Genomic DNA, 26,106 nt, shown 5'->3' on the forward strand with positions numbered 1-26,106 from the left:
TCCCTGGTCACCAGCTGGGTGACCCCCTCAGCCCCAGCTCCTTTGTCTGTCAAGCAGGTTAAAGCCTGTCTAGCCCTACACTGCAAGGCTGACGGGAGGGGAAATCAGACGGCGCCTGCGGGAACCCACAAGACCGGACAGGCCGGCAAGCGTGAGGTTCCCCTTTGGAGCCTGGACAGCTGGGGCTCGTGGGCGGATGTCCCAGGACGGCAGCTGAGAGCTCACCTGGGTCAGCTGAGCCGAGACACCCTTCCTCTGCTTTTCTGGGGGAGGGAACCGGTACCAGGAGGACTTGGTACCTTGGGGCGCCTTTGGGGCAGGGCCTCGGAAGCAGGAGGATGGACCAGTGCCCTCCCCTCCTTGACATCCTGCCCACACCTGAAATTTCCCAGGCTGGAGACTTGATTCTCTCTGTCAGTAGGAACAACTCTTTCCTCCCAAGTCCGAGGAAGGCCGGGCACGCCAGTTCTGCCACGGTGCACGCAGGTGACTGGTCCTGGGGGCGCGGAGGGCTGCCCTGCTTGGCAGGTGTACCAACATCAGGAATTTGAGCCTCAAGAAGGAGCACGGGTGGCCTCGCGTGTCCCTGTCCCGGGATTAGCCATCGGGGAGTCTTTTCTCCCCTTCCCTAGTCGGTCTCGCCCATCTGGCAAGAGTCTCAGCTGGGAAGTGTGTCCGTGGCTCTGTTTATCATGGGGTTTGGCTTAGTCTCTCTGGGGACAGGCGCCAAAGGCCAGGGGAAGGAGCCTGCGTCTGCGGATCCACTTGGGGACTTGGAAAGTATATTTATTGGAAACCATGTAAGTGTCCAAATATAGGCAAATGGCTTAACCCAGCCATACGATGGACCATAATACCCTCTGAAAACGATGTTCAGGAAGAATTTTTAGTGACATGGGAAAATGACTACTGTAATATGATAAGCAAACAATAATAACGAGCAGGAATCAGAATGTATGTGAATATGTGTGTTTGTGCATAAAGGTATCTCAGCTACAAAAGGAAAAGTGTGTACGCACGCCTGCACTCAGGAAGTGTGACCACGGCTGACACCTTTAGCTGATAAGACAAAGAATTATCGGTTATTTTCTCTATTTCCCCTGTTTTGATATTGTCTATAATGAGCCTTATGACATTACAATTATAAATTATTGTTTGAAGAAACAGCACCTCCGTGCTCTGTGTACCCCTGTCTCCTCCTGCCTTTAAGGCAAGGATTACAGGGATGGAGAGCAAAACAGAAAGTCTCTCTGACCCCCGACCTGAAGGAACCCTGACCATTGGGACACTGGCGTCTTCAGCATCTGGGTCATCAGTAGACACTTTCCTGGTGATTTGGAAATACATTCTTTCTAAATAATATACAGGGATAGGCGCGCGGAAGACTCTGCCGTTGGAGTAGGGGAGGTGACCCATCGGGGGACACTTGGTACGAGGAAAATGGCTTGAAGTCAGCCCTTGTCAAAGGAGGTTCCAGGAGATGCCCTAAGGCATCCACTGTATGTACTGAATTTCTTTCTCCTCTGTATTTAGAGTGGGACCAGCTATTTAGCATCTTTGGGAGAACTGAGGAAACAGTCACTCAGTTTTCTGCAGGGCTTGGTTCCCTGCAGAGCCCTGGTGAGAAAAGCTGACCGTTTATCTACAAGGACCTGCTCCCGGCTCTGCTCCGGCCTCACAATCCTGGCTTCAGGAGGGCCGGTGTACATCTACCTGGGTCAGGACTGGCCCATCCACGACCTTCCCAGTTATCACACCCTCACGTTCAGACCCCCAGCCGCCCCACAGGTGGGCCTGCGACACTGTGACCGGGGCTTTGCTCCCGCTCCAAGGGGAGACCTGCCTGGAGCCAGTTCTCTGCAGGAGCCACGTCACCTTCTCTGGATCTAGAGGCAAAGCCGCAAACTTCTCCAGACATTTTAGGGGAGAAACCAGATGGTGGGCGCTGACAGCCCCAGCTGGCTGGGTCTGGAGCTAATCATTGATATGCTCTTTAGGGTGTATCAGTGGCCCCCGAGACACAGGCGAACTGGACTGGTCAGGCTAAAAATGTCAGCCTGTGATCTCAGGTCCCTGGAGAGCCATTTAAGAGAGGATCCAGAGAAGGAAGAAAAATGGAACAAGTTAAAAATGAGTCCTTGAGTCTCGTTCTGTGCAGAACAAACTGAGGGGGAAATACGGCAGTGACCTCTCCCAGCGCTGGGGCCGTAGGGTGCAAACTTGTGGACCGATTTCAGTGGCTGTTTACAGAAACTGGAAAAAAGGAGTCACCGCCAAGTCTCTCTCCATCTGGGGATCTGGACACAAAATCATATTTTCCAGTAGTCTCCGAAGAGCACAGATGAATAAATAACTTCTGCAGGTCCAGTCAAGCAGGACGAGAATGGTATTTGCAAACTATTCATCCTCTGTTCATTCAACGTTCAGATGTGTTCTGAGCCGGGCCCTGCACTCACTGCTGGGGAGCGGGGCTGGGTGAGGGTCAGGCCTCGCTCTCTAGACGTGCGGGGAAGCACGGGCACAGGCGATGCGGGAACACCGCGTTTCACGTGTGCGTGTGGACAGCCGTGTCACGGCTGTCACCGGAGCCGAGCCTCCAGGGAGGAGGATTATCCGGGCTGGCAGGTCAGCACAGGCACAGAGGAAGGAGAGGAAGCCCCTTTGTGGGCCACCGTCAGGCGTAGACGTGGCAAAGGGTGAAAGTCAAGGGGACGAGCATCAGTAGCCGGGAGTCAGGGAGGTGCTGGCTTGCTCAGGGCGCCCTGGGCCGCCAAGGAGTGTGGGCTGGTGGTGGAAGCCGTGCGGAGCAAGGGGGTCTCACGCAGGACAGTGCTGGGGTCGAGATTGCAATCAATGATAAGACGCTGGCAGCTCGGGGAGGATGGATTCCACGGGCAGAGGAGGGGGTGGGTGGCGAGGTCATGACGCGCGATCTGAGCGACTGGGGAGGTGGACCGGAGGGGAGGACAGCACACCAGGGTTCTGTCGCCAAGAGAAGCCGGGACACGGGCAGGGGGGCTAGGCGGCCCCCCTGCTCACCAAACTACAGAGGAGGAGGAGAGGCGGGCCCGGGCTGGGGCGATGGTTCATTTATTTTTGGACTAGTTGAACCTGAGACACTCGAGGAGCACAAGAGGCAAGTGAATGCTCTAGGCTCAGAATGGAGATCTAGGCCAGAGGGAGTGGGCGGGCACAGGGGCTGCGGCCAGAGCCCTGGCCACAGCGGTGTCTGGACACCAGGGGAAGATGGGGAGGGAGCAGCTGCAGAGGGAAGGAAACCAGCGCGTTGGTCAGGATGCCAAGGACTGAGGTGGCGTCGGATGGCGCAGAGGAGGCATGCAGGATGAGGACTAAAAAGCCAGCCCCCAAGGCTGTCGGTGCAGGGGCCAGGGAGCTGCGGTGAGATGGTGACTGTGGGGCTGCTTCCCGCAGTTTTGTTGTGAAGGAGGAGAGATGGGGCCGGAGAGAGAGCAGGGAGGCAGGCTGAGGAGAGACGGGCAGAGACAGACACGGACAGACAGACATACAGAGACACAGAGAGACACAGCGGGAGGGACAGAGACAGAGAGACACAGAGGGTGGGACAGAGACAGAGACAGAGAGACACAGAGGAAAGGACACAGACACAGACAGACAGACACAGAGAGAGGGACAGAGACAGACAGAGACAGAGAGAGACACACACAGAGGGAGGGACAGAGACAGAGAGACAGAGACAGAGGGAAACAGAGGGAGGGACAGAGACACAGAGAAACAGAGAGACACAGAGAGAGACAGAGACAGAGAGAGACTGACTGAGAGAAAACCGGTGTTTAAGGGAGCAAAGGTTGCAGAGGACACAGGAGAGAACAGGATCCGAACAGTGCCTGGTCCAGAGGAGGGCCGTCTTTTCCGTGCTGAGATGGGAGGGAAGGGGGAAGATTACATACATGGACGCCTACACGTTTTCAGGTAGCAGAAGAGGAATTTGAAGGTATTCCCACCCGAAGCCTTCAAGGTTCTCAGTGAAACCTGGCGCCAGGTCATCCGCTGAGGGTGAGAAGAGAGCTGGGACAAGAGGGTTCCTAGAGGAAGGCTGGCTTCTGGAAGAAGAGGGGGATGTGCGGAGGTTTTCTGGGCAGCCTGAGGCCTGGCCGCGGCAACGACGACGTACCCGCCACGTCATTCTCTCCAGGTCTGGGGAGCAGCTGTGGGGCGGGGCACATATGCCAGGGGGTTAGTCTCCTGCCGGCCCAGTGACGAAGGTGGGGGCCGAAGCATGAGAACCGAGGGTAATGCTGAGAATGACCGAGTAAGATAGAAGCTAAAGGGGAAGATAAGCAAAATCGAAAAGTCTCCAAACACTGATGAGAAGTCTGTCCACGCTGGGGCCAAGGATGGAAGGGGCCACCGTTTCTGGGAAAGTTATAGTCTGGGGGTGGAGAGACCCCACCCGGGCCTCACTGCGGCATCCAGGTCTGAACAGAGTGACTGGTGGGCGTGTGGGAGGGCAGGATGTGTCCCAGGACGTGAAGGCAGGCGGTTGCCCTCAAGGATGGGCCCCAGGAGAAATGACCACGGTGGCTATCACTTACTTAAATGCCTACTGTTTGCAAATTGCTATGTTAGACATTCTGCAAACTTGTGTGCCCCACCCTCACAGAGACTCCAAATTAGATAGGATCACCTCTATTCACAGGCAAAGAAATGGGAACTTCATTATGCGTTTTGTGTGTGGCAGCAATGCCACTCACAGGCACATCCCCAACAGAAATGAAATCGTAAGTGCACCCAAAAATGGACAAAAGCGTTCCTAACAGCATGGGTTGTAATATCCCCCAAACTGGAAACAACCCATATGTCTAAACAGTGAAACGATAAATAAATTATGGCATATTTACACAAGGGGTTACCACATAGCGGTGCCAGTAAACAACAACAAACAAAGCTACGGACGACATGGATGTATCTCACAAACATAAAGACACAGGACAGGACACACGCTGTGTGACTCTAAATGCATGATTTTAAACGGGCAAGCTAAGCCTGGGGTTAGAAGCCAGGGTTGGGCTCCCGTGGGGACGGACGGGAGGGGCGACGGGGAGGACGCCTGGGGTGATGCCGTCAACGCACTGGTTCTGGTTCACTTTGTGGGAATTTGCGAAAGTCTGTATTTGTGTTTTGTACACTTTTCTGCATGTGTTTTATATTTCAATAAAGACGTATGCTAGAGAAAGCATCCACTCGTGGCAATGAGACACAGGTAAGACACTGAAGAATAAGATGAAAGAAGGTAAACCTGGAGAACGTTCGGAGCTCATCTGAGGCTGCGCGGCTGCTGAACCCTCTGGCCGGGAAAGGAGCCCGGGGCCCCTGCTTGGCCTGCAGCCCAGGGATCGTCCCACCGCCAGCCATGCCGAGAGGCCCGGAGCCCCCCACCTCCCGCTGGGCACCATGGCCTTGGGGACAGAGGATCGGTGCCCCGGAGTGACAGTCTACTGGGTCTTGGAACAGCTCTGGCAGCTGTTGAAGCTGATGTTCAAGGCCGGGTTTCATGTCTGGGGCGTCTCGTGTGTCCCTACCTCACCAGGAAGCACTGAGCATTTCTCTTGGGACCTGAGGCATAACCTCTGACCTCTGACCCCAGCCTCGCAGCTTCTCCCCTTCAATCCACCCCCGCTTGGCGGGGCGTGTCTTCCCAGAGCAGCCCGGGTACCTGGCCCCACGTGAGAGGCCAAGCTCCCCTCCCCCTCCCCCTCCCCCGACTCGCCTTCCTGACGCATCGTGCCCCCCTCCGCGCCCCGCCCCCAGTGTGGGAGGTGAGGCCCCACCGTAGTGCGTCCCGCCATCAAGGTGTCCCTCTCTACGGACCCTCCCCAGCAGCACCGAACACGCTGTCATAGCCCATCTTTTAAAACTCCTCCCGTGATCCGTGTTTACCTCCAGCTGCTCCCCACTAGAACAAAATGCAGAAAAAACAGAGAGCCGTGTCTGTGTGCTCCATCTGCCGGCCCCGCCATTCTCCTCGAGTCTTAACCTTCCAGAATCTCTCAGCAGGAACAGACGTGGCGGCCCCCTCCCATGAGCCCCTTTCACCTGCTTCTAAGAAACGGCTCCGAGCCTCCGCCCTCCTCCCCAGCCTCCTTCAGGGCTCCTCCCCCTTCTCCAGCGCCTGAAGCGTGGGAGGGACGGAGACTGGTCCTCGGCCCTGGCTCTTCACCCACACTCGCTCCCCAAGTGCCTCTTCCAGGCTCGGGGTTTTCAGCATCACCTCCACTCTTCGGGCTCCCAAACGGGCTCTCGCCGCTGAGCTCCAGACTCGCACCTGCGACCCAGCGCTCCCCGTGGGGCTGCTAAGCTCCACGAGCATTCTGCATCTGCTCAAATCCCCTGCTCACGTCAGTGAGCGGCGCCAGATATACCCGCAGCTCAGGCGGGACGGGTCACCTCACTCCTCTCTTTCCCCCAAAACGTCAGCCAGGCCTGGCTGTGCTGCCGTGAAGTATCTCCCGAATCTGACCACCTCTCAATCCTGCCCTCCTGCCCTCTGTGCGTCCCACCGCTGGCAGAGCAATGGGTCCACGCATTCTATTTTATTTTTCATGGAAAGGCATTTTATTTTAAATATAGCAGTGTGTACATTTCCTTTTGAAAACGGAGGTCAGACCACATCTCTCCCCTGCTCAAAACCCTCCAATGCCATCCCACCCTGCTTGGAATAAAACTCCAAGCTCCCACGGCTGCCCTGTAAGGCCCCGCCTCACCTGAACCCGCCCCGTATAACCTGAACCCACCCTGCATCACCTGAACCTGCCCTGCATCACCTGAAAACCACCCCATATCACCTGAACCCGCCCCGCATCACCTGAACCCCGCCCCATATAAACTGAACCCGCCCCGCATCACCTGAACCCCGCCCCGTATAACCTGAAAACCACCCCGCATCACCTGAACCCGCCCCGTATCACCTGAACCCCGCCCCACATCACCTGAACCCCGCCCCGTATAACTTGAACCCGCCCCGCATCACCTGAACCCGCCCTGCATCACCTGAACCCCGCCCCGCATCACCTGAACCCTCCCCATATCACCTGAACCCGCCCCGCATCACCTGAACCCGCCCCATATCACCTGAACCCCGCCCCGTATCACCTGAACCCGCCCCCGTATCACCTGAACCCCGCTCCGTATCACCTGAACCCGCCCCGCCTCACCTGAACCCACCCTGCTTCACCTGAACCCAGCCTACTCCTGGCCTCATCCCCGCTCGACTGCTCCAGTTACAGGGCCTGGCTCGCCCTCTGACAGGCTACACCTGCTAGCACCACAGGCCTTGTGTTTGCTGTTCCTTCTAGACCGTCCCGTGGCCGATCCCTCAGTCCATCCCAGACCTGCTCCCATGTCGCCTCTGGGCAGTGTCTTCCCTGACCCCTGGTAGGAATCTCCCCCCACCAAGACTATTGATTACATACTCTTTCCTGAAACTAGGTTATTCTTCTTTGTAACAAACAGATGTTACCTGTGATGTGTGTATATGGTCTCTATGAGTATTATCTGTCTCACCCACTAGAATGTGAGCTCAGGGCCAAGGGCCTCTCTGTCTTACTACTGTCTCCTAGCGTTTAGAAATTGCCTGTTGGGAACTCACAAAATAGCTGGAGAATCAATGATTTAGTGGAATCCGCCTCCCTACTTAGAAACACAAACATGATCCGTGAACCCTGCCTAAAAAGAGTGAAGGCGGGACAGGGCTCAAGGCCCCACCTCCAGGCCCCCAGCCCCCAGCCTGCCAAGTGCCTTCTCTCGTTTGGCCGCGCTGCAGGGCAGGGCATGCAGGATCCTAGTTCCCTGACCAAGGATTGAACCTGTGCCCCGAGCAGTGGAAGCTCGGAGTCTTAACTGCCGGACCTTCAGGGTCAGGGAAATCTCCCCGCCACAGGCCTTCCGTGGCCTTGCCTAAACCTCACAACTGCCCTATGGTGGGCTTTGCTTCCATCTTGTGGATGGGCATCTCGGGCTCCGAAAGGCAAAGGGACGGGGTCTGAATCCAGGTCCAGCTGCCTCTGGAGACCCTGTTCTGACCTCCAGACTCGCTACCTTCTGCGCCAGGGATGTTCTACTTTTCAGGTCAGGACGGGGTCCCGCTGGCACTGATGCGACAGCCTGAAGGGGCTGTGGACCCTCCTGGGGGAGGCAAGGCGGGGTGGGAGGGAGAGGGCGCGGGGCAGGAGGCCATTCTATTCCTAGCTGTTTGTAAACGGCCTCGGGCCGACCAGCTGGTCTTCTCTGCCGGGGACCCCAGAGACCAGGAGGGTTCACAGGCCCAAAACCTCCCCCATCTCCCTTCCCCCAGCAGCCTCCAGCCCTGCGCCTCAGCCCTTGAGCCTGGGGGTAAAATAATTAGGCAGAGGCTAGAAGAAACCAGGCCAGGGGCTGGGGGTGGGGCAGGAAGTAATTAAACTCCCCCTGCCTCCCTCTTTACTGAACTCCCGGCCACCCTCCCCGTGTCCATCCAGTCCTCACTCCCACCGGCAGTAGTTTTTAACCTCATGAGAGATTAAGAAGAAGATTTGGCGAATACTCAGGCATGAAGTCTGCAGGATTCAGGGAGAGGAGGGCAAGGTCCCTGTGCCACTTTCAGCACCTGGTCCAATTCAACCTCACAGTAACCCTCCAAGGTCACCTGACAGGTAGCATGGTCGACTCAGGAAGCCACGTTAATGAGGCCTTTGGCCCAGATGGTCCCCAGCACCGTGAGTGTGCTTCCTTCCTGAGGGGACTCACTGAGTTCTCTAGCTCGTAAGGGACAGGAGCTGGGTCACACCTGGACACCTTGGGCTCCAGACACCGGGGGCTCCCCCCACCCCCATGTCCTGGGCCAGCAAACCGTGGGGGGACAGACCCGTCTTCCTTCTTCCGTTATGCCAGGAGAGGTCTGGTAAACAAGCTCAGGCTGGTCTGGAAAGGCTATTCCTGTTTATCCGACTTGGCAGGCATCGAATATCAACTACCCCCCCACCCCAGATGTCTGACACAGATGCTCCTCTCTTGGGTGGAGGGAGAGGCTGATGGGAGCAGATGGTGGGTGCGGGCTCTGGCCCCACCCTGGCCCCTTCCTGCCTCAGCCTGGGGACCCCGAGCCCCCAGCCTACCTGATCTGGTAGCAACCTCCCCTTGGTCAGTGGGATGCTCATCCCAGCCCCGCCCACCTGCATCCCCCAGCACTGCTGCATTTTCTGCGTGTTCGGGTCTCCATGGTCCTGCCTCCCTGTCCGCCCGGCCCATCCAGCCAAGCTGCGTCCCTGCTGCCTCGCTGAGGAGAAGGCAAGCGCCCAGGGGCAGCCCAAGGGTGGCAGCAGGAGCTTCGCTTGCTGAAAATTCATCAAAATGAACATTCTATGCATGCAGAAGAACCTATATAATACGTGATTAAGAACAGCAACTAAGACAAACACACGTGGATCCCACCACCTAGTCTAAGAAGTGCGCTTGGGCTTCCCTGGTGGCGCAGGGAGTCCGCCTGCCGATGCAGGGGACACGGGCTCGTGCCCCGGTCCGGGAAGATCCCACATGCCGCGGAGCGGCTGCGCCCGTGAGCCATGGCCGCTGGGCCTGTGCGTCTGGAGCCTGTGCTCCGCAACGGGAGAGGCCACAACAGTGACAGGCCCGCGTACCGCAAAAAAAAAAAAAAAAAAAAAAAGAAGTGTGCTTTTTCACACTCCGGATGGACAGAGGCAGCTTTCAGATCCAGGGTGGGATTCTGAGCTGGCCGGGCCATCGCCGGTGCCCGCTGGTGCCTCCCCATCACGTCTCCTGCCCCTCCGCCCGGCCTCCGGGGCTATTCTGGTTGTGTACCCATTGGGGTTAATCTCCTTAAGCAAGGAGCCATGCCGCCCAGTGCACACGGCAAAGGGCAATGGGACCTGCTGCTGCTGCTGGGCTCTTCCGCTTTCCCGTTGCTGCGGGGAGACCGCGGATGCTGGGCCGGGAGCTGAGGCTGCGGGGGCAGGGGCCACAGGGAGCTCAGAGGCTTTTTGGGCCCAGCAGCTACTGGCTCGTGGAGGTTCTCGAGTTTTCCCCGAGGGAGAACCCAGAAGGGCGTCCTCCACCCCGGCTGAGCTGCCCTTGCTCCTGCCTGGGCGCAGGTGCTAATCCCAGCCCCCGGCAGGCCAGGGAGGAGGACGGAGAGGCAGGCGGGAGGCCTTCTTTCCCACTTGGGAAGGAAAGAGAACACACGGCTGACCCGCTGGGATCCGGTTCCTGAAACCTGAGCCACGACGACAGTTTCACTGAACCCTTGGCCACACACCTGCCAGGGCCGTCTTCCACCTGGGCGGGAGGACCGGGATGACACACACTGGCCGAGGGCTCTGCCTCTTTACAGGGAGGGAGGGGAGCCAAGGGTCAGGTCTGTCAAGCCCACCCTGACCCCCTGCTCACCAGGCCGAGCTAGCACGTGTTCCCCAGAACCACACCAGCTGCACAAGAAAGCAGACTCGGCAACAATGTGACGGGAGGACAGGATGGGCCGGGGTGGGGCTGGCACAAGTGGCGTTGGAGGCCTCAGAACAGGCAAGGTGCCTGACACTGCCAGGGGCAGGGAAAGGCAGGGAAGACTCCCTGGAGGAAGTGGTACCTGAGACCCAAGGACAGATAGGAGCTGACCTGGAGGAAGCAGGGGGTGGGGAAGAAGCAGAGCGAGGTCCCTTCTACAGCGAGACCCACCCAGTCTGCATATGAACCTTGGGGACCCCGCCCCAGGAAGAGCCAGAGTGTAGCACCCACACTGGGCCCGCCTTCCACTCTTGTCTCTACGTATTAAATACAAAACCCACAATGGGCCCGCCTTCCACTCTTGTCTCTATGTATTAAATACAAGAACAAACAGTATTTTACTATGGAAGATCTGAAACATATACACAGAAGTAGAGAGATGAGCATAATAGCACAGTGCGGACTCACCACCAGCTTCAACACATCAGCAACTGTCTACCAGCGGACAGTCTCATGTCATCTATACCCTGCCCACTCCCCCCGGCCGCAGTACTTTAAAGCAAATTCCCTAATCCTAGCAGGGTTTTTCCCATAAGTGTTTTAGTGTCCGCATCTAAAAGATAAGGATCCTTTAACAAGTATGCCCACGGGCTTCCCTGGTGGCGCAGTGGTTAAGAATCCGCTTGCCAATACAGGGGACACGGGTTCAAGCCCTGGTCCGGGAAGAGCCCACATGCTGTGCAGCAACTAAGCCTGTGGGCCACAACAACTGAGCCTGCGCTCTAGAGCCCTCGAGCCACAACTACTGAGCCCACGTGCCGCAACTACTGAAGCCCGCACGCCTAGAGCCTGTGCTCCGCAACAAGAGAAGCCACAACAATGAGAAGCCCAAGGATCGCAACGAACAGTAGCCCCCAGTCGCCGCAACTAGAGAAAGCCCGCGCGCAGCAACGAAGACCCAACGCAGCCAAAATAAATAAATTAATTAAATAAATACAAAAAAAGACAAAAGTGCACCCACAACACCGTCATCAAGTCAGGCGACGCTGGCTCCTTACTCTCTGCTTAGAGGCAGCTCCGGCACCGCCCTCCCAGCCCCTTGGCTCCTGGGCTTCTTGACCCAGACAGCCGACACGCTGGAGCTGCAGTTTTGCCTTCGAACCAGCCCGATGGAGTCGATGGAGTCGATGAGGTGGATGTTCCAGCCTCTCTGTGGGGATGAGGCGACCAAGGCAGGTCACAGTGCGGGCCTCTGGTCCTCAGACCATGTGTTCCAAAGCAGAGCTCGCACCAGGCTCGAGTTCTGCTAAGGGTGCTGACGAAGCTGCGTCCCCGGGTTTGTGCCCCCTCCCCAGGTGACACAGGTGACTCTGCCCACGGCCCGGGAGCCACCGAGCTGCATGGGCCCCCGGCCTGGGGGAGGAAGTGGTGTGGGGTGTGGAGGACCGACAGCCTCCCTCCAAGGGAAAAGGCCTAGGGGTGCCTTCCCCACAGGCGTCATGTGTCCCCTGACTCGGACTCTGCCTGCGAGACAAGTGTCCACCTGGTGCTAACCGGCCGGCCGGGAGCGAGGCCTGTGAGGGTGAGCCCCTCACATGCTCTGCGGCCTGAACGCCTTGCTTTGGGATCAGGAGTGTTTCCTGCTTGTGTTTCACCTCCGGGGACCTTCGCAGCTGTGGGCTCAGAGCCTGGGGACTGGGTGCCAGGGGTCCAGTGGGGCGTTGACAGAGGTGCCACCCCCCGGGGAGCGCCTTGCTTCCTTCCGTGCGTCCCAGCAGCAAGTCCCCGCATCCTCTCATTTCCCACCGAGGCGGTAGTATCTACCCAGCGCGTCGGAGCTGCACCTGGACCTTGCCCACAGGATAATAAACGGTAACTGACCAAAAATGCTACCGCTATGTTAGTTCCCGGTGCACAGCAGAGTGATTTGATCGTTCTGTGTGTTACGAAACGACCCCTACCCTACCAGGGTTTTGGCAAAGCTTTAAACACAGGCCGGGGTGGCAGGGGCAGGCCGGGCGCCAGCCCCCCACTTGCCCCAGCCTCTGCCCCTCTGCTGTTGCTTCCCAACCTCGAGGGGCCACGCGTGCCCACCGGCGGGCGCTGCGGTTAGTGTCCCCGCCGGACGCCTCGCAGGAGTTTCAGGTGATGGCGCACAGGGAGGTGGCTGGCGAGGTCCAGGCGGGGGGGTGGGGAGGCGGCACACAGCAGAGCAGTCTCCCCAGCAGACACTCCTGACCTGGAGGAAGGGTGTCTGCGGAGTCGTCCTCCGGCCAAGGCCAGGCTCCTTTGCCCCAAGAAAACCCACATGTGAGCGCACGGCAGAAACCCGGGAAAACCCAGAAAGCCGCTTTGCTTAAGCCCATCCTAGATGTGCGCAGACGCTTCCCCAGCGGTCACCCCTGCCCCTCCTCTGTCCCCTCCTGGTGGCAAAACACCTGGTGGCTGGGAAAAAGCTTCATCCCCCAGCCAAGGGGCCTTACCCCCAAAAGGGGGCCTGCTCCCTCAAGAGGCTCCTCCAGAAAGTGCAGACCCCACCTCCCCCGGGAATGAGACGGACGGGAGCTGTGGGTGAAGGTGCAGACCCCACCTCCCCTGGAAATGAGATGGACGGGAGCTGTGGGTGAAGGTGCAGACCCCACCTCCCCCGGGAATGAGACGGACGGGAGCTGTGGGTGAAGGTGCAGACCTTGGCCTGTCTCCACTGCCCTGGGAAGCCCATCTGACCAGCTGCCTCACACGGTCCACATGCCACGAGATGCCCAGAGGCCTTGAAAGCGAGCTGTTCTCCACAAGGACTGGACTGCAAACCCAGTCTCCCTTCCTGCCAGGAGGGTGGGATGAATGGGAAGGAAAAAAGCCAGGTGTGGGCGTCCGGGTGGAGTCAACCCGACAGTGACCACCCCAAGGGCGTCCCCTCCAGCTCCCAAGTTGCTAGCAGCCCCGCGTGATACGTGGGTGCAGGTCCCCCCGACACATCCGACCTCTGCTTCATGAGACGGCAAATAGGGGTAAGGGGCTCACACGGCCAGTTCAGGGGATGACAATCGGTTCTGAAACATTGAATCCTTTGCCAGCGAGAACTCTTCTTCTAAGGAAAGAGCATCCTCATCGCGCGTCAGGGTCTCCCCCCTCTCCCTCCCTCCCCTCCCCCTCTTCTCCCTTCCCCCTCCCCCGCCCCCCGCCCCACTCACATCTATGGACATCTCCCTCTGGATAAGCTTCTTGGTCTCCTTCTCGCAGAAGTTGAGCATGGCTTCCCGGTTGTACACGCCCGTGGACGACTTCTCCGTCTGGTTCCTCTGGCGCAGCCCCACGGGGACGCTCCCGTCTGGGTCCACCACGTCCAGCTCCTTCTCCAGCTCCGCCATCTCCTCAGGAGACAGGGTGGACAGCAGGCTGTCGATGTCGGGGTCCTCGCTCACCTGCCGGCGATACTTGGCTACCTTGGACATCTTGGCAAAGTGGGCTGCTGCTCTCGTGAGGGCTGCGGGGAGGTCCTGGTGGGCCGGGACGGGGTGCGAGCCGATCTGGACAGAGCAGACCCCCAGCTGGTCGAGGACCTCGGCTCCCCTGCCCTGCCTGCTGCAGGTGCCCAAGTGTGAACGGGGGGCAGCAGCCTCCCCAGTCCCAGGGCTAGTGGACCCGGGCTGGTCCAGCCAGCAGCCAATAAGGCCCCATGACGGCCCGGCCCTGAAAGGAAAGGCCAATCCCCGGGCGGGGGCGGGCCTGCCTCGCCGTCAGAGCTGTTTGAAACTTGAGGACATTCCAGGGAATCTTGGAGCGCTGTGTGACCAAATTTAGCACAGAGCATTTAGCCTTTTAAAGACAAGGGGGCCACGCAATGAGAAAAAGATATAATACAAAAATGCAGAGGCTGGCAGAAGCAGGCGAGAGCCACGGAGAGCCAGAAATGCAAGCAGACAGGACGCGGGCTTCACGAGCGGCCAGCCCCAGGCCTGCCCTGTTCAAGTGCACACGTGACGCCTCCACCCGGGGTGGACGGCGCTGTGGTCAGCACGTGCTCCACTGACTCCTTTCTACTGTATTTGGTAGTGTGCTGGGGACTCCCCAGTGTCTACAGCCCCAGGAAGGAGCTCGATTCCAGGAGCCCCGAGCCACCCGGCCGTTCTCTCCTGCGGAGGAGGGCCCAGCATCAGAGGCCCCCGCCTGCCGTGGCCACTTCTTGAGAGAGAGTGAGATAGAGAGAGAGAGAGAGAGAGGGATAAATAAATCCTCACTGTGTTCCTAGACTGAAAACTGGCAGGCTGTTTGGGCAAGAAAATGTGAGGTGCAGTAGGTCAGGGAACTCTGACAGGGCTGTCGGCCTCCACGAGCTCTTGGGAAGAGGGTTCCCACCTCCCTCCGTCCCGTCGGCTCCTTCCTCTGCCGGGGCACCTCCCGTGGGGGCAGCAGGAGGGGCAGCAGGACCCCACCATGTGTAAATCCGGGGAAATATAACTGGGCTGTTGGGAGAGACCCTATTGCAATGGGTCTGGCAGGTTTCGTGAAAGGGCTTTCACTGCTCATCCCTCCTGCTGCCCTGCACAAGGCGCAGGGACATTCAATCTCCTGCCACAAAATCCCTCTAGAAGCCCTGCTGTAACCCACTGCGTAGCGCCTCCGATCTTTCCTGGCGTCGGTCCACCCTAAGCCAGAGAGAGGCAGTCACCCATCGGCATCCCTGCTGACGCCAGGGATGGTCTGGGAGAAAAACTTGGCCCTGGCGTTGACCGCCGGCTGGTCCCGCTTCAGGAGGAGCTGGGGCTGGCTGGTGGGACTGGAGGGCAGAGGCGAGCAGGCGGGCCGAGGGGAAGCGGGAGGAGGGGCTTGGGGGCTCCTGGGGTTGTTTCTTTTCAGAGGCGGGGCGTCCGTGGGCGAGTCGTGAGCATGTACTGATGAGTGCGGACCATGTGGCAGGCACCGGTCCAAGAGCAAGGGATGAAGCTAAAGGATAGAAAATCCATGTGGTCCCCGCCTTCCTGGAGCTTACAGTCTCCCAGTGAAGACAGTTAATAAACAAGTAACTTCGAACAGTTTATGAAAAGAAAAAGAAGAGTTTACAAAATGCCTCAAAAGAGCAGTGCAGGGGCCGCGGGGAGCACAGCAGGGAGGCTGGTTTCATGGCTCAAGCTCGGGCTCCCCGGGCGGCCGACCTGCTTAGGTCCTGGGCTCCCTGCTCAGCCCACGTGGGATTCTGACCCAGCCGCCTCCTCCTCTGAGAGCCAGCTTCATCACCTATAAAACAAGGACAGCGCTGGTGCCAGGCTCGGAGAATGGTTGTGAGCGTTACACGTGAGCCACGCGGTTGACACGCCTGACGGGCAGTGGGCACACAGTCACTGTCTGTAGGCGTCATCATCACTCACTTCTTCTCCCGGCCCAGGTTCTGTTCTCCACGCCCCACCTCCTCGCTCACCTTTGTCTTTCCGTCCTTCAGCAGAAACCACCTTCAACACACACGCACGCATACAGCACACGCGTGTGTATGCACACTCGTCTCCTCACCTCGTTCTCATCATTCACTCATTCATTCATTCAAGGGCGCTATGTTTATATCTCACCCGGCCAGGCGCTATAGGGGGAGAGACGCAAGAATAATTACAGTGTGGTCATTCTCTTTTAAATGTGTCATCTATTGAGGTAGAAAACTCCACGTACTAGAAGGCAAGGTGAACCAGGAGAGCAAGAAGCAACGGCCTAGAGCCCGAGGGAGACACATTAACCTCGTGGGGAGGGTCAGGTGGTCCCCAGTGGGCACGCCGAGGCCTTGGGCTGGCCTGGGGCTCCAGGGCGCGTGGACAGAACTGTCTCCCCCCAGGCCCTCACGTCTGTCGGCCTCTGCTCTCACTTCCGCCCAGAAGAGGCCTGATCTCTGGGGCCACTCCAGCCAACCTCTCGACCCCGCCAGCTGAAATCAGCTCTTTCCAGCCCCCAGCGACTCTCCCTTCTCCTCCCAAAGCCGAGTCACTCAGCCCCGGGCCACCTGGTTTCAGCAGCCAGTCTCCTCCCCCTGGTTCTAAACTCAGGAAACAAAGCCAGAGCTTCCACACTTCCAGGCAGGACTCCTGGCCTCCCAACCAAAGGTTTCTGCCCAGAAGCCCAGCATGTTCTCTGCTTCTGTCCCACGATGCCAAACAGCTGGCTCTCCTGGTGTGACTCGTCCAAGGCCTTTTGCTCCTAGAACCCAGGCTCCGGGCGTGGCCCGCAGACCCTGAAAGCCCAAAGGCATCACCTGTGGGGCCGGAGGACTTGGGCCCCTGCGGCGAGGGACCACCGCCCCACGCACTCTCCAGGGGCAATGGTTATCCATGCTCAGAATCCACTTCCACCCAAAACAAATTCATCTTGAGTATCGGGATTATGGGATGGCCTTGTCCCCAGAGAAAACCCAGCATCGCTGTGCCAGACGGAAGGGAAAGGGACCCCAAACTCTGGCCAAAACCTGTGTACGTGTCGGGGGACAGGGACCAGAAGCAATTAACTAATGCTTAGGGTGGCTCTCGGCTGGCCGAGCGGCCCCAGGAAAGTCACATTTTCAGGAATACAGGGTGGCAGCATGGTGTAGCAGATAAGGCCACGGGCTCAGGAGTCGAATGACGTGGGCTCAAATCTGAGATGTGTGACTTTGTGTCAGCTATTTAACCTCTCTGAGCTGCAGGAAATGGAAAACGAGAATCTTAAAAGTACCTTGAGAAAAAACCATACTGCACAGGGTTACGAAGGTATTAAATATATCAAACAAGGTGATGGCACAGAGCGCGCGGCACAGCGTCAGACGCTGTAAGCACTCAGTGTTCATGCTCAGTATACGACCACACCGGCTTTCTCCTTTTCAGGGAGGCTGGAGGTCTCTCTGGAGTAGCAGACTTTGTCTCTGAAGCAAGCCGCCGGCCTGGCCCCGCGCCTGGGATGGGCAGAAGTGGCCTGAGGAGAGCTCGGAGACAGACCACAGGCCGGACACGTCTTCCTGCAAGGAGGGCAGGGGGGAGGAAAGAGGGCAGAAGAGAGACAAGAGACTGCCTCCTCTCCCCACCCACGGCGCCCCAGCCCGGCTAAAACCCCAAACAGGCCCCAGTCACACACTGGAAGCCCAGACCCAGAGCTGGCTGTGGTACCAGCCTCACTTGTCCACGGCAATCTGACGGGCCAGGCGGGGCTGGGGGTCGGGAGCCACGTACATGGCCTGTGACCTCCTGCTGTGTGGGGCTCTTGAGGTCCCCAAACCTCTGGCTCAATGGAGCCCAGCCCACTGGGGGCCAGGACCCCCTAAGTGGCAGGCGCGTTCTGAAAACGTCCACCCCTCTCCGAGGGTGCGGTCTGGGTGGAGAGAAGGGTTCCTCCCTCGCGCCCCTCACCCGAGCTGCTTCCAGCCTGTTCTTCACCCGGTGAGCTCACCGCCTACCGAAAAGACGGCATCCTTCTGGAAGGAACTCCCTCAGCTACTTGAATAAAGTAGAGAAAACTTTAATACATCATTATTACCTGGAAGGGAGACAGTCTGCTCCAGGGAGGGGAGGGAGAGAGCTGTCCCTTCACTATCCTGTAGCATAAATACACCTGCTCCAGAGGAAGTCATGTCTGGAGCTGTCCCAGGCGACCTGCTTACAGCAACGCTCTCGGACAGAGGGGAGCTTCTGATGCTCGGGTGTGTAGAAACGGGAGAGGTCTGTGGAGGACTGTCTCCCAACACACAGCAGACCCTCCCTCTGGCTCACACCACCTCCACGGCCGGGAACTTGATCCCCTGAGAAAGCCTCCTTCTCCCGCTTCTCGAGTTTCCTACCCTCCCAGTGGGACCAGCAGCCCACCTGGTGACAACGCTGAGTCCTTCGTGCTCCTGCGCCTCGTCGCTGGCATCCCCTCTCCCTCCGACCCCCCTCACCCAGCAGAGTCCTCCCAGTCTTCAGGCTCCGGCTTGACTGCTCTTTCCCCAGGACCCTTTTGCAAGCACGCGCCAGCCGCCAGGGCTCTCTCCTGTCCGGATGCCGCTAGCACTTAGCACATTCTCCGTCACATGCTGGCATCTTATAATTTTGACCCGACAGCTATTTCTCAAGGGCTTATTCTTTCTCTCCAAGTACTTTTGAAGACCCTGAGGGGAGGAACCACATGGATACTTTTAGTATTCTCTGCACCCCAGTCCTTACACTAAGGCAACTCTGAGCACAGGGGAAGGGGCTTACCGTTGATTTGGGATTACCAATCCCTGTTACTTTCTCGGTTCAGCACAACCTTTGTACCCTTAATATCTATCAGATGGCCCTGTCCCCAACCCTAGCCTCTGAAAGTGGTCCTTCCCCAAGGAAAAAGACAAGTTCTACTTGTCCAAGAGCAGAAGACGAAGGAAAGCTCATTGTGGGGTGAGGGACGGACGGGGTGGGCAAGAGGCATCAGAGTCACTGCTGGACCCGCCACCTCACATCCCTCCACGTGGTTTCTGAGGGAGGATCTTCCTTCCTTCACTTTGTTGGGTTGGGGGAATCTCATAGCGAAACGGGCCCCGGGTCACAGCTCTTTCAGTTCACACAGGGAGCTGCTTTCCCCAAAGCAACACCCGGAGGACCTGGGTTGCAGGGTTCCAGCGCAGCCTCACACTGGGCCCAGCACACCGACTTTCACCAAACGTGCCCAGGGGTGTTGGGTCACCATCTCAGACTCCCCTCCCCTTCAGGCCAGGTCCCTCTCAAGGACCCCACTCCTTTCCTCTGTTGGTCTTGACGTCATTCCTTCATGTCTCTGACCGTTCAGCTCTGCAGACGTCTTGAAGACTCATTACGCTCTTTTCTTCCAAGATGGATAGGGATATTTTCCGGGGGTGTGGGGGGCACGGGGGCAGCTTCCTTCTCTAGCCAAAGGCCAAGTCCTAGGCCTTGCCCAGACCCAACTGTCTGCTCCACCCTGTTATCTGCTGCAGTTACAGAAAACAGAAGGTGAGAAGTCCAAGAATGCTTGCTGGTCACGTGAGCAGTGCCCTCCAAAATGCAAGGCTGCTCCAGGAGAGGGACTGTTGGGATGAAGTGAGGCGGGTAACCAGAGCCTAGAGTCTGGCCCTGACTCAGCTTTGCAAACTCAGCAGCTTGGTATGATCACCGTTCCTGGTGACTGCTTTGATTCAAGGGAACCAACCTCACAAGAGGTGAATGCATAAACCAATATCAACGTCGAGTGGACAGGAATAGTTATGAGCATTCTCTCTTAAAGGAAAATCCATTCAGAAACCAAATAACAATCAGAAGACTGCATAATGAATATGGAACAGGAGCTAAGGGATATTTCCTCTGGGTCCTGGTGAGACCAGAACCTCATGAGAACGCAAATCTCTAGTTACTGAAATACTTATGCCCGCTAGGATCCTTGCTGCCTGGTGACTCTTTCCAGGTCCCTGGTTGCCCGTCTCCCACATTCTCTTCAGGCTGTCAATTAATTAGATTGAAGCGTTCTTAACCACAGTCACATTCCAAATAAGCCCTCTTGGACTTAGGCATCCAAATCACAGGACTGGTTTGAACTGTTCTTTTCAGTATGAGACACATTTTACTGACAGTCTTCATTTGGTTCTACGGAGGCTTCAGTTTATTTGCTCACCTTATTTCCAAGATTTTGGAGGGAACGTCACTCTTCCTTGCAGTTTCCTATTATTTATTACACTCACTTTCCCAGGAAAAAAATATATACAAGTTTTAAAGTCAACCTCAAAAGTGCAGGGTGGGGAAGAGGTCCCGTAGCAGCTGTCACATGACAGGTTTTGCCGGCTGCAAGCTCAAAGGGCCCGGGGTCCCCAGCCTTTTGCTACCTCTTCTCTGAGCTAAACACCCCTCACGTCTCCCGGTGATCATTTGGAGTGCGGTCTGAAAGAGGCTTCGTTGTCGCTGTCCCTCACGTCGAGGGCCCCCACGGGACACGAAGCTCCAGATGTTCACAAACATTTATGGAACATCCACTACAGTCCGGCCCCGAGACTCTAAAGGACTCGGGCACTGCCCGCCCTAAAGAAGCTCCGGGTAGTCGGTGGGGCTTCACCAACTCTGACGAAGTAGGCAGCATTTAATCCACACTTGACAGCCAGGTACTAGAACAAAGAAACGTGTTCGGGAGTTCTAGGAACCCTAGCGGAGCAACACCAGGTTTGTCTTCGGCCACGCCCCGCGGCTTCTGTGACGGGTACCTCTCAGCACCTGGGCGCCCCGGGCGCCCCGCCCCCGCCCCCGCCCCCGCCCCCGCCCCCGCCCGGAGCCTTGCCTTCCGCCCGGAGCCCCGCCTTCCGCCCCGCAGCCCTATTCCCGGCTCCCATTGGCTGCGGAAGGAGGCGGCGAGCCAATCCCCGCACACTTTAACGCCCTCCGCCTGGGATCACTTCCGCCGCCGGGCCAGGCCCCGCCCCGCTCGCCCGGCATCGCGGAGCGGCGGAATCAAGATGGAGGAGTATGCGCGCGAACCTTGGTGAGCCAGCCCGCTGCCCGCCGCCTGCCCCTCTGCCACTGCCCGGCCCCCGGAGCGAGGCCGCTCTCAGCCGCGGGATTGGCGGCGCCGGGGGCCGTGGGCACCCGTGCGTGAGCAGCCGGCTAGTCAGCGGGGGCCGCGGGGCCGCGCCGGGTGACCTTGCGGCAATTCGAGGGCGCCCCGGCTCGGCTGTGTGGCCCCGGCCCCTGCCCGACCCGCGGGTCGGGAGCAGCCCCTCTGCCCACCGGCGACCTTGGGCTCGTCCTTGCGCTCGGGCGGCTCGGCCTGCGTGGGGAGGGGGCGGTGCCCGTGAAGGGTCCGCGTGGGCGCGGCGGCCGCGGTCCGGGCTGGGGTTTCCCCGTGGGGGAGGAGCGGCGCGGTCGGGAAAACGGGGAGAGTAGCGTGTGTGAAAAGCCGGCGACGGGGGTCCGTTCATTCGGCATTTAGCGGGGGTGGGGGTGGTCTGTGCCCCGCGCTCGGTCGGTCCCAGGAATGAAAGCATAGAAGTGTCAGGCACGCACACAGTTGAAGGCTTCGAAGGTCATGAGTGAAAAATCACATCTTGTTTTTTGGGTTAACCACCTGTGTTTTTTGTAAGAGCAAGAACCGAGGTGTTCTCCAGCTGTGTGTAAGGGCCCAGGGCTTTACATTCTGACCTTCCAGCATTAGCCATGTTGCCTGCTTTGTGCATTTTTTCCTCCCTGAAATAAGATACAGAGTATGTTTCAGCGCCTCCCAGCTCTTTAAATTTATCTTCTCCAAAGGTAGTGGTCCCCCTTCCTGGGTTGTGCTCAGGTGTGCAGGACTCAGCGTACTGTACACTGCTGTTGTCACCTGCTCTTGGGTATGATATCGTGAAACAGGTTGGCATGAGGGGAAAATACTTGACTTTCTTGGGTTAAAGATGTTATGGGAATCATAAATTTTCATCTACTACTAAATTAGGTGGCCCCTTTGCTTTCTCAGTACATATGTCCTGAAGCAGTACAGTCAGTTGTCTGGTTGGTTTTATACTCAAAACTGCTTTGATCTTCTGGACTACCCTGTTTTCGTGAAGTCATCCGAGCTCCACCTATAAGCGTCTTTCTCCTCCCTCTGCACCTGCCCCAACACCATAGGCAGCCTGAATTCTTTCAAACCTTCCACCTTTCATTTCCTGTTGTCAGGATCTTACCTGGCATCCTTAATGCCTTTTACAGTAGTTTCCTAATTGCTTTCCTTCTCTTCAGTCCTTTTTAATACATCATAGGTACTTAATCGTCCTAAATACTTTTTAATCATGTGTTTTGTTTTCAGAAGCCGTAGTCTATAGGATATAGTGGAAAGAATTTGGGGCCTTTGGCGTACTAGATTTTGTATTTAAATTGGTTCTACCAGTTATTACCTATATGACCTTAGGCAAGGTACTTAATCTGAGCTTCTGTTCAGGTATAAAATGGAGAGGAGACAGGGATACTCTTCTGCAAAGTTAAAAGATTAGGGAGTCTATAAGAAAATAAGCTAGCTTTCTTGAAAATCAGGTTATTTGCACTATAAGGCACCTAAAACATAGTTGATACTTAGTAAAAGATAACTTTAATCTTGTGGTTAGTTATTGGTTCCCTGTTGCCCTGTATTTGTCTGGCATTTACATTAGAGTCTGGCTTCAACCTTCCTTTTGTGTATCCGTCACTTCCCTGCAGGAACCTTGATTTAGCCAGACTTAGTTCAGAGACTGTTTGCATCTTGCCGTTGTTTTGGACGTCCTCTCTTGCAATCCTGCGGCTGCTCTCTGATCTGAATCCTGCTGTTCTTTACTGATTTTTTAAATACTCATTTTCATTCTAACTGATTATAGGATCATTTAGGATCGATCGTTTAGAGTTAGTGACTCTCCTTTTTACTTTTTTTTTTTGGTCGCAGCACGCAGCTTGTGGGATCTTAGTTCCCCAACCATGGATTGAACCTGGGCCCCGGCAGTGAAAGCACCGAGTCTTAACCACTGGACCACCAGGGAACTCCCTGTCTCTTTACTTCTATTAATGTTTCTACCATTTTGAAGAAATTTTCCTAATCCTTTTTAGTCTCTCAGAGCACTGCTTCTCAAACTTTTAAAGTGAAATCAGGTCACCCGTGGATTGTGCTAAGCTGTGGACTCTGATTTAGTAGGTCCTGAGTGGGGCCTCCCCAGAGCCTGCATTTGTAACGAGTTCCCAGCCCCGAAGCCTCAGGCTGACAGTTGGAACATCTGCCGCATGAGATCGTCATTCTGTACAAACTCCTGATTTGTGTTAGACTTGGAAAGGACAAGGTGTTTCGTATTTCTATCTGGCAAAATGAGAAATTACTTATTATTCAGATGATTCAGCAGCAGCGATGCGCTGAACTCACACGGTTACTTGAGCAGTTAGGTTGCGCATAGGGTCGTTACAGCATTTTACCCTTGAGACTAGAAAAGACATTTATGAATTGAATTATTCACAGACTTGGTTTTTTTTTTTCTTCTTTTGGCCATGCCGCGAGGCTTGCGGGATCTTAGTTCCCCAACCAAGGATCGAACCCGGGCCACCACAAGTGAAAGTGCTGAGTGCTAACCGCTGGACTGCCAGGGAATTCCCATTCGCAGACTTTTTAAGAAGCCAGATTCCTAGAAGAGTGGTTCTATTCTACTGATCAGATTACTCATGTCGTTGTGCTGCGTGAGTTAGGGTGCTGCATTTGGAAGCCGGGTTTACGCATTTAACCTCTAATTATCAGATGTTAGAGGTTACTAATGTGTTAAGTGGATCTGATACAAACTTAAGTTCCAAATGCTAATTTGGACTCAGTAAACCCAAAAAGAAGTTTTAAAATTTAAATAATGTGTCTTCTTCTGCGCCTGTTGAAATTTTATTCTTTGGGTCTCAGCTTTAAATTTTGCTGCAGCTGGAGAGCTTTCCTTGGTCCCCCAGGCGACTGGGTCACTGTTGACTATAGTGTAATTTCCTAATGCGTGTTTTTTCACGCATTGTTTTCACGGTGCCTTAGAATAGATGCACTAGTAGTTGAGCAAATGAATAAAGTGCTGTGAACAGTAGGGAGTTGAAGCCATTCAACTACAAGTTCATTCCCTGTAGCTTAGAAGACTTGGGCTGAATAGATGTGGATCTGTTTAGAATCCTTAATCTTTGTCTGTATTTTATGGGCCAGATGTTACTGGTTGCAGTGAGCCCTGCCCTGGAATCTGTTGTATATCCCTTATTAACAAAGAGGGTTTTATGGTTTATAAATGAGAAATACGCTCATCTTTTTTCTTTTTTTCTCTCTTTCCTGTTCTTAGCCCCTGGCGCATTGTGGACGACTGTGGTGGGGCCTTTACGATGGGAACCATAGGTGGTGGGATCTTTCAAGCAATCAAAGGTTTTCGCAATTCTCCGGTGGTAAGTGGGTGAATGGTCTCATATCATCATTACTTGAGACCCGTTTGCTAATGTCACTTGGGCCCCATCAGTGGGTTGGAAATGTGTTATACTCCTAATGTATTTTTGGTTGCTTCCTTTTGTTTCCTTATAGGGAGTAAACCACAGACTACGAGGGAGTCTGACAGCTGTTAGAACCAGGGCTCCACAGTTGGGAGGTAAGCAGAATGTTTCCATTTGTACTTCAGATGATTTTTTTCCTATTTTTTTGAAAATGAAATTCTGTTTTTTTTTTTCTTCTTTTTTAGATTATACCAGTTAGTGATTTTAGTTTGGTCTAAATAACAGCTTGTCACAAGTTAGTATCTATGCGAATTCTCGATTTATGATTTATTTGGAAAGTTAACTTGAATTGTTGCATCCATTTGAAACTCTGTCCTTCAGAAGCTCAGTGCGGTTTTGTTTCTGCTTGGTTTCATTTGATTTTCTCCCGTTATCCAGACAGTGTGTCCACAGCTCAGGTTTGTGAGGGTCAGGAGTGATAGCTTCTGGGTTAGCATGAAACTGAAGAGGATGTGAACAGAAGGGTTAGGGTGTGTGAAAGGGACTGATGGAAGTCATGGGGCTCCCTCCAGGTTTAGCTTTGGACATTGTGCCGAGGTCAGTGCAGAGGTGGAGAACGATTATGTCCATCACACTCTTTAAGCTTGGTAATTAATTCAGAAGCTGGGAGAAGAGAGAATAAGAAATCTGGGAGCTTATATTTGCTTGCAAAGATACAGTCAGGCTGAAGAGACCACATATAACACGTGAAATGGACTTAGCACTTTCAGTCGTTCCTTAGTGATTTTGTGCATCAGAAGAAATAATCTTCTCTTTGTTTTCATAGCATTTGTTTTCTTTAGAAGATAGTAGCCAATGTCTGTTGTCTATTCAGGGCCTGCCATGTGCCAGGCACTCCAGGTGTTTCACAGGATTATTTTATTTAGTCCTCCCAGCAACATAGGAGGTGAGTACTATTATCTCCATTTTCCAGATGAGGAAATTGAGGCTCCGAGGGTTGAAGTGATGGTGTATCTGTTTCCTGTTTTTCTCCCTGTAATAATTGTACACCCTGGAAAGTAAACAGTGACTAATTTTCCTTTGTTTTAATGGTTACCGTGTTGTTTAAGAGTGATAAGTAGTAAAAAAAAAAAAAAAAAGAAAAGAAAAGTACACACCAAACCCTGAACCTTCGATAAATGCAGAAGTCATACAGGTTTACCAGGTTTCTTGAGAGGCTGCTTCTATCACATGCATTTTCAGTGAATAAAAAAACAATCAGGTAACTGTCACAGTCAAGAAGAGCCTAAGGAGATAAGACTACTAAATGTTATGAGGTGTCCTGGAACAGAACAAGGCCATAAAAACTAAGGAAATCTGAATTAAGTATGGACGTCAGTTAATAATGTGTCAATATTGGGTTGCTGTGACAAGTGCACGGTGCTGATGTTAGATGCTGGGGACACTGGATGTAGGGTATGTGGGAACTGTACCATCTTCACAGCTTTGCTGTGACTCTGAAACTAGTCTAAGAATAAAGGTTTGGTTAAAAAACAATCAGGGTGAAATAGAGGAAGAGTATGTTGTGGTGTGAGTGAATTGGAGTCAGGCTTTTTAAGGAAACTACTGAGGAATCTTCATGGAGTCTTGAATTTTAAAAGTACTGGGATGGGCTTCCCTGGTGGCGCAGTGGTTGAGAGTCCGCCTGCCGGTGCGGGGGGACGCAGGTTCGTGCCCCGGTCCGGGAAGATCCCACATGCCGCGGAGCGGC

General features: G+C 55.4%; 2 protein-coding genes across 5 annotated transcripts in view; one reads left to right on the forward strand and one right to left on the reverse strand.

The window, feature by feature from the left end:
* Nucleotides 1–14,050, reverse strand: part of LMOD1 (leiomodin 1) — a 32,156-nt gene extending 18,106 nt beyond the window's left edge. The window contains exon 1 of the mRNA XM_027095973.1: nt 13,668–14,050. Coding sequence (XP_026951774.1) covers nt 13,668–13,928 — 261 coding nt within the window. The 5' untranslated portion in view covers nt 13,929–14,050. The remainder of the gene's footprint in view (nt 1–13,667) is intronic.
* A 6,785-nt stretch (nt 14,051–20,835) lies between these two features.
* Nucleotides 20,836–26,106, forward strand: part of TIMM17A (translocase of inner mitochondrial membrane 17A) — a 14,886-nt gene continuing 9,615 nt past the window's right edge. For all 4 annotated transcript variants that reach the window (XM_027095982.1, XM_027095983.1, XM_027095980.1 and 1 more), the window contains exons 1-3: nt 20,836–20,916; nt 24,215–24,314; nt 24,448–24,511. In XM_027095982.1, coding sequence (XP_026951783.1) covers nt 20,891–20,916; nt 24,215–24,314; nt 24,448–24,511 — 190 coding nt within the window. In that variant the 5' untranslated portion in view covers nt 20,836–20,890. The remainder of the gene's footprint in view (nt 20,917–24,214; nt 24,315–24,447; nt 24,512–26,106) is intronic.

This window comes from Aethalodelphis obliquidens, unplaced genomic scaffold, assembly GCF_003676395.1.
Source record: "Aethalodelphis obliquidens isolate GAN/ISIS:26980383/991018 unplaced genomic scaffold, ASM367639v1 scaffold97, whole genome shotgun sequence".
In the NCBI taxonomy this organism is placed as follows: Eukaryota; Metazoa; Chordata; class Mammalia; order Artiodactyla; family Delphinidae; genus Aethalodelphis; species Aethalodelphis obliquidens.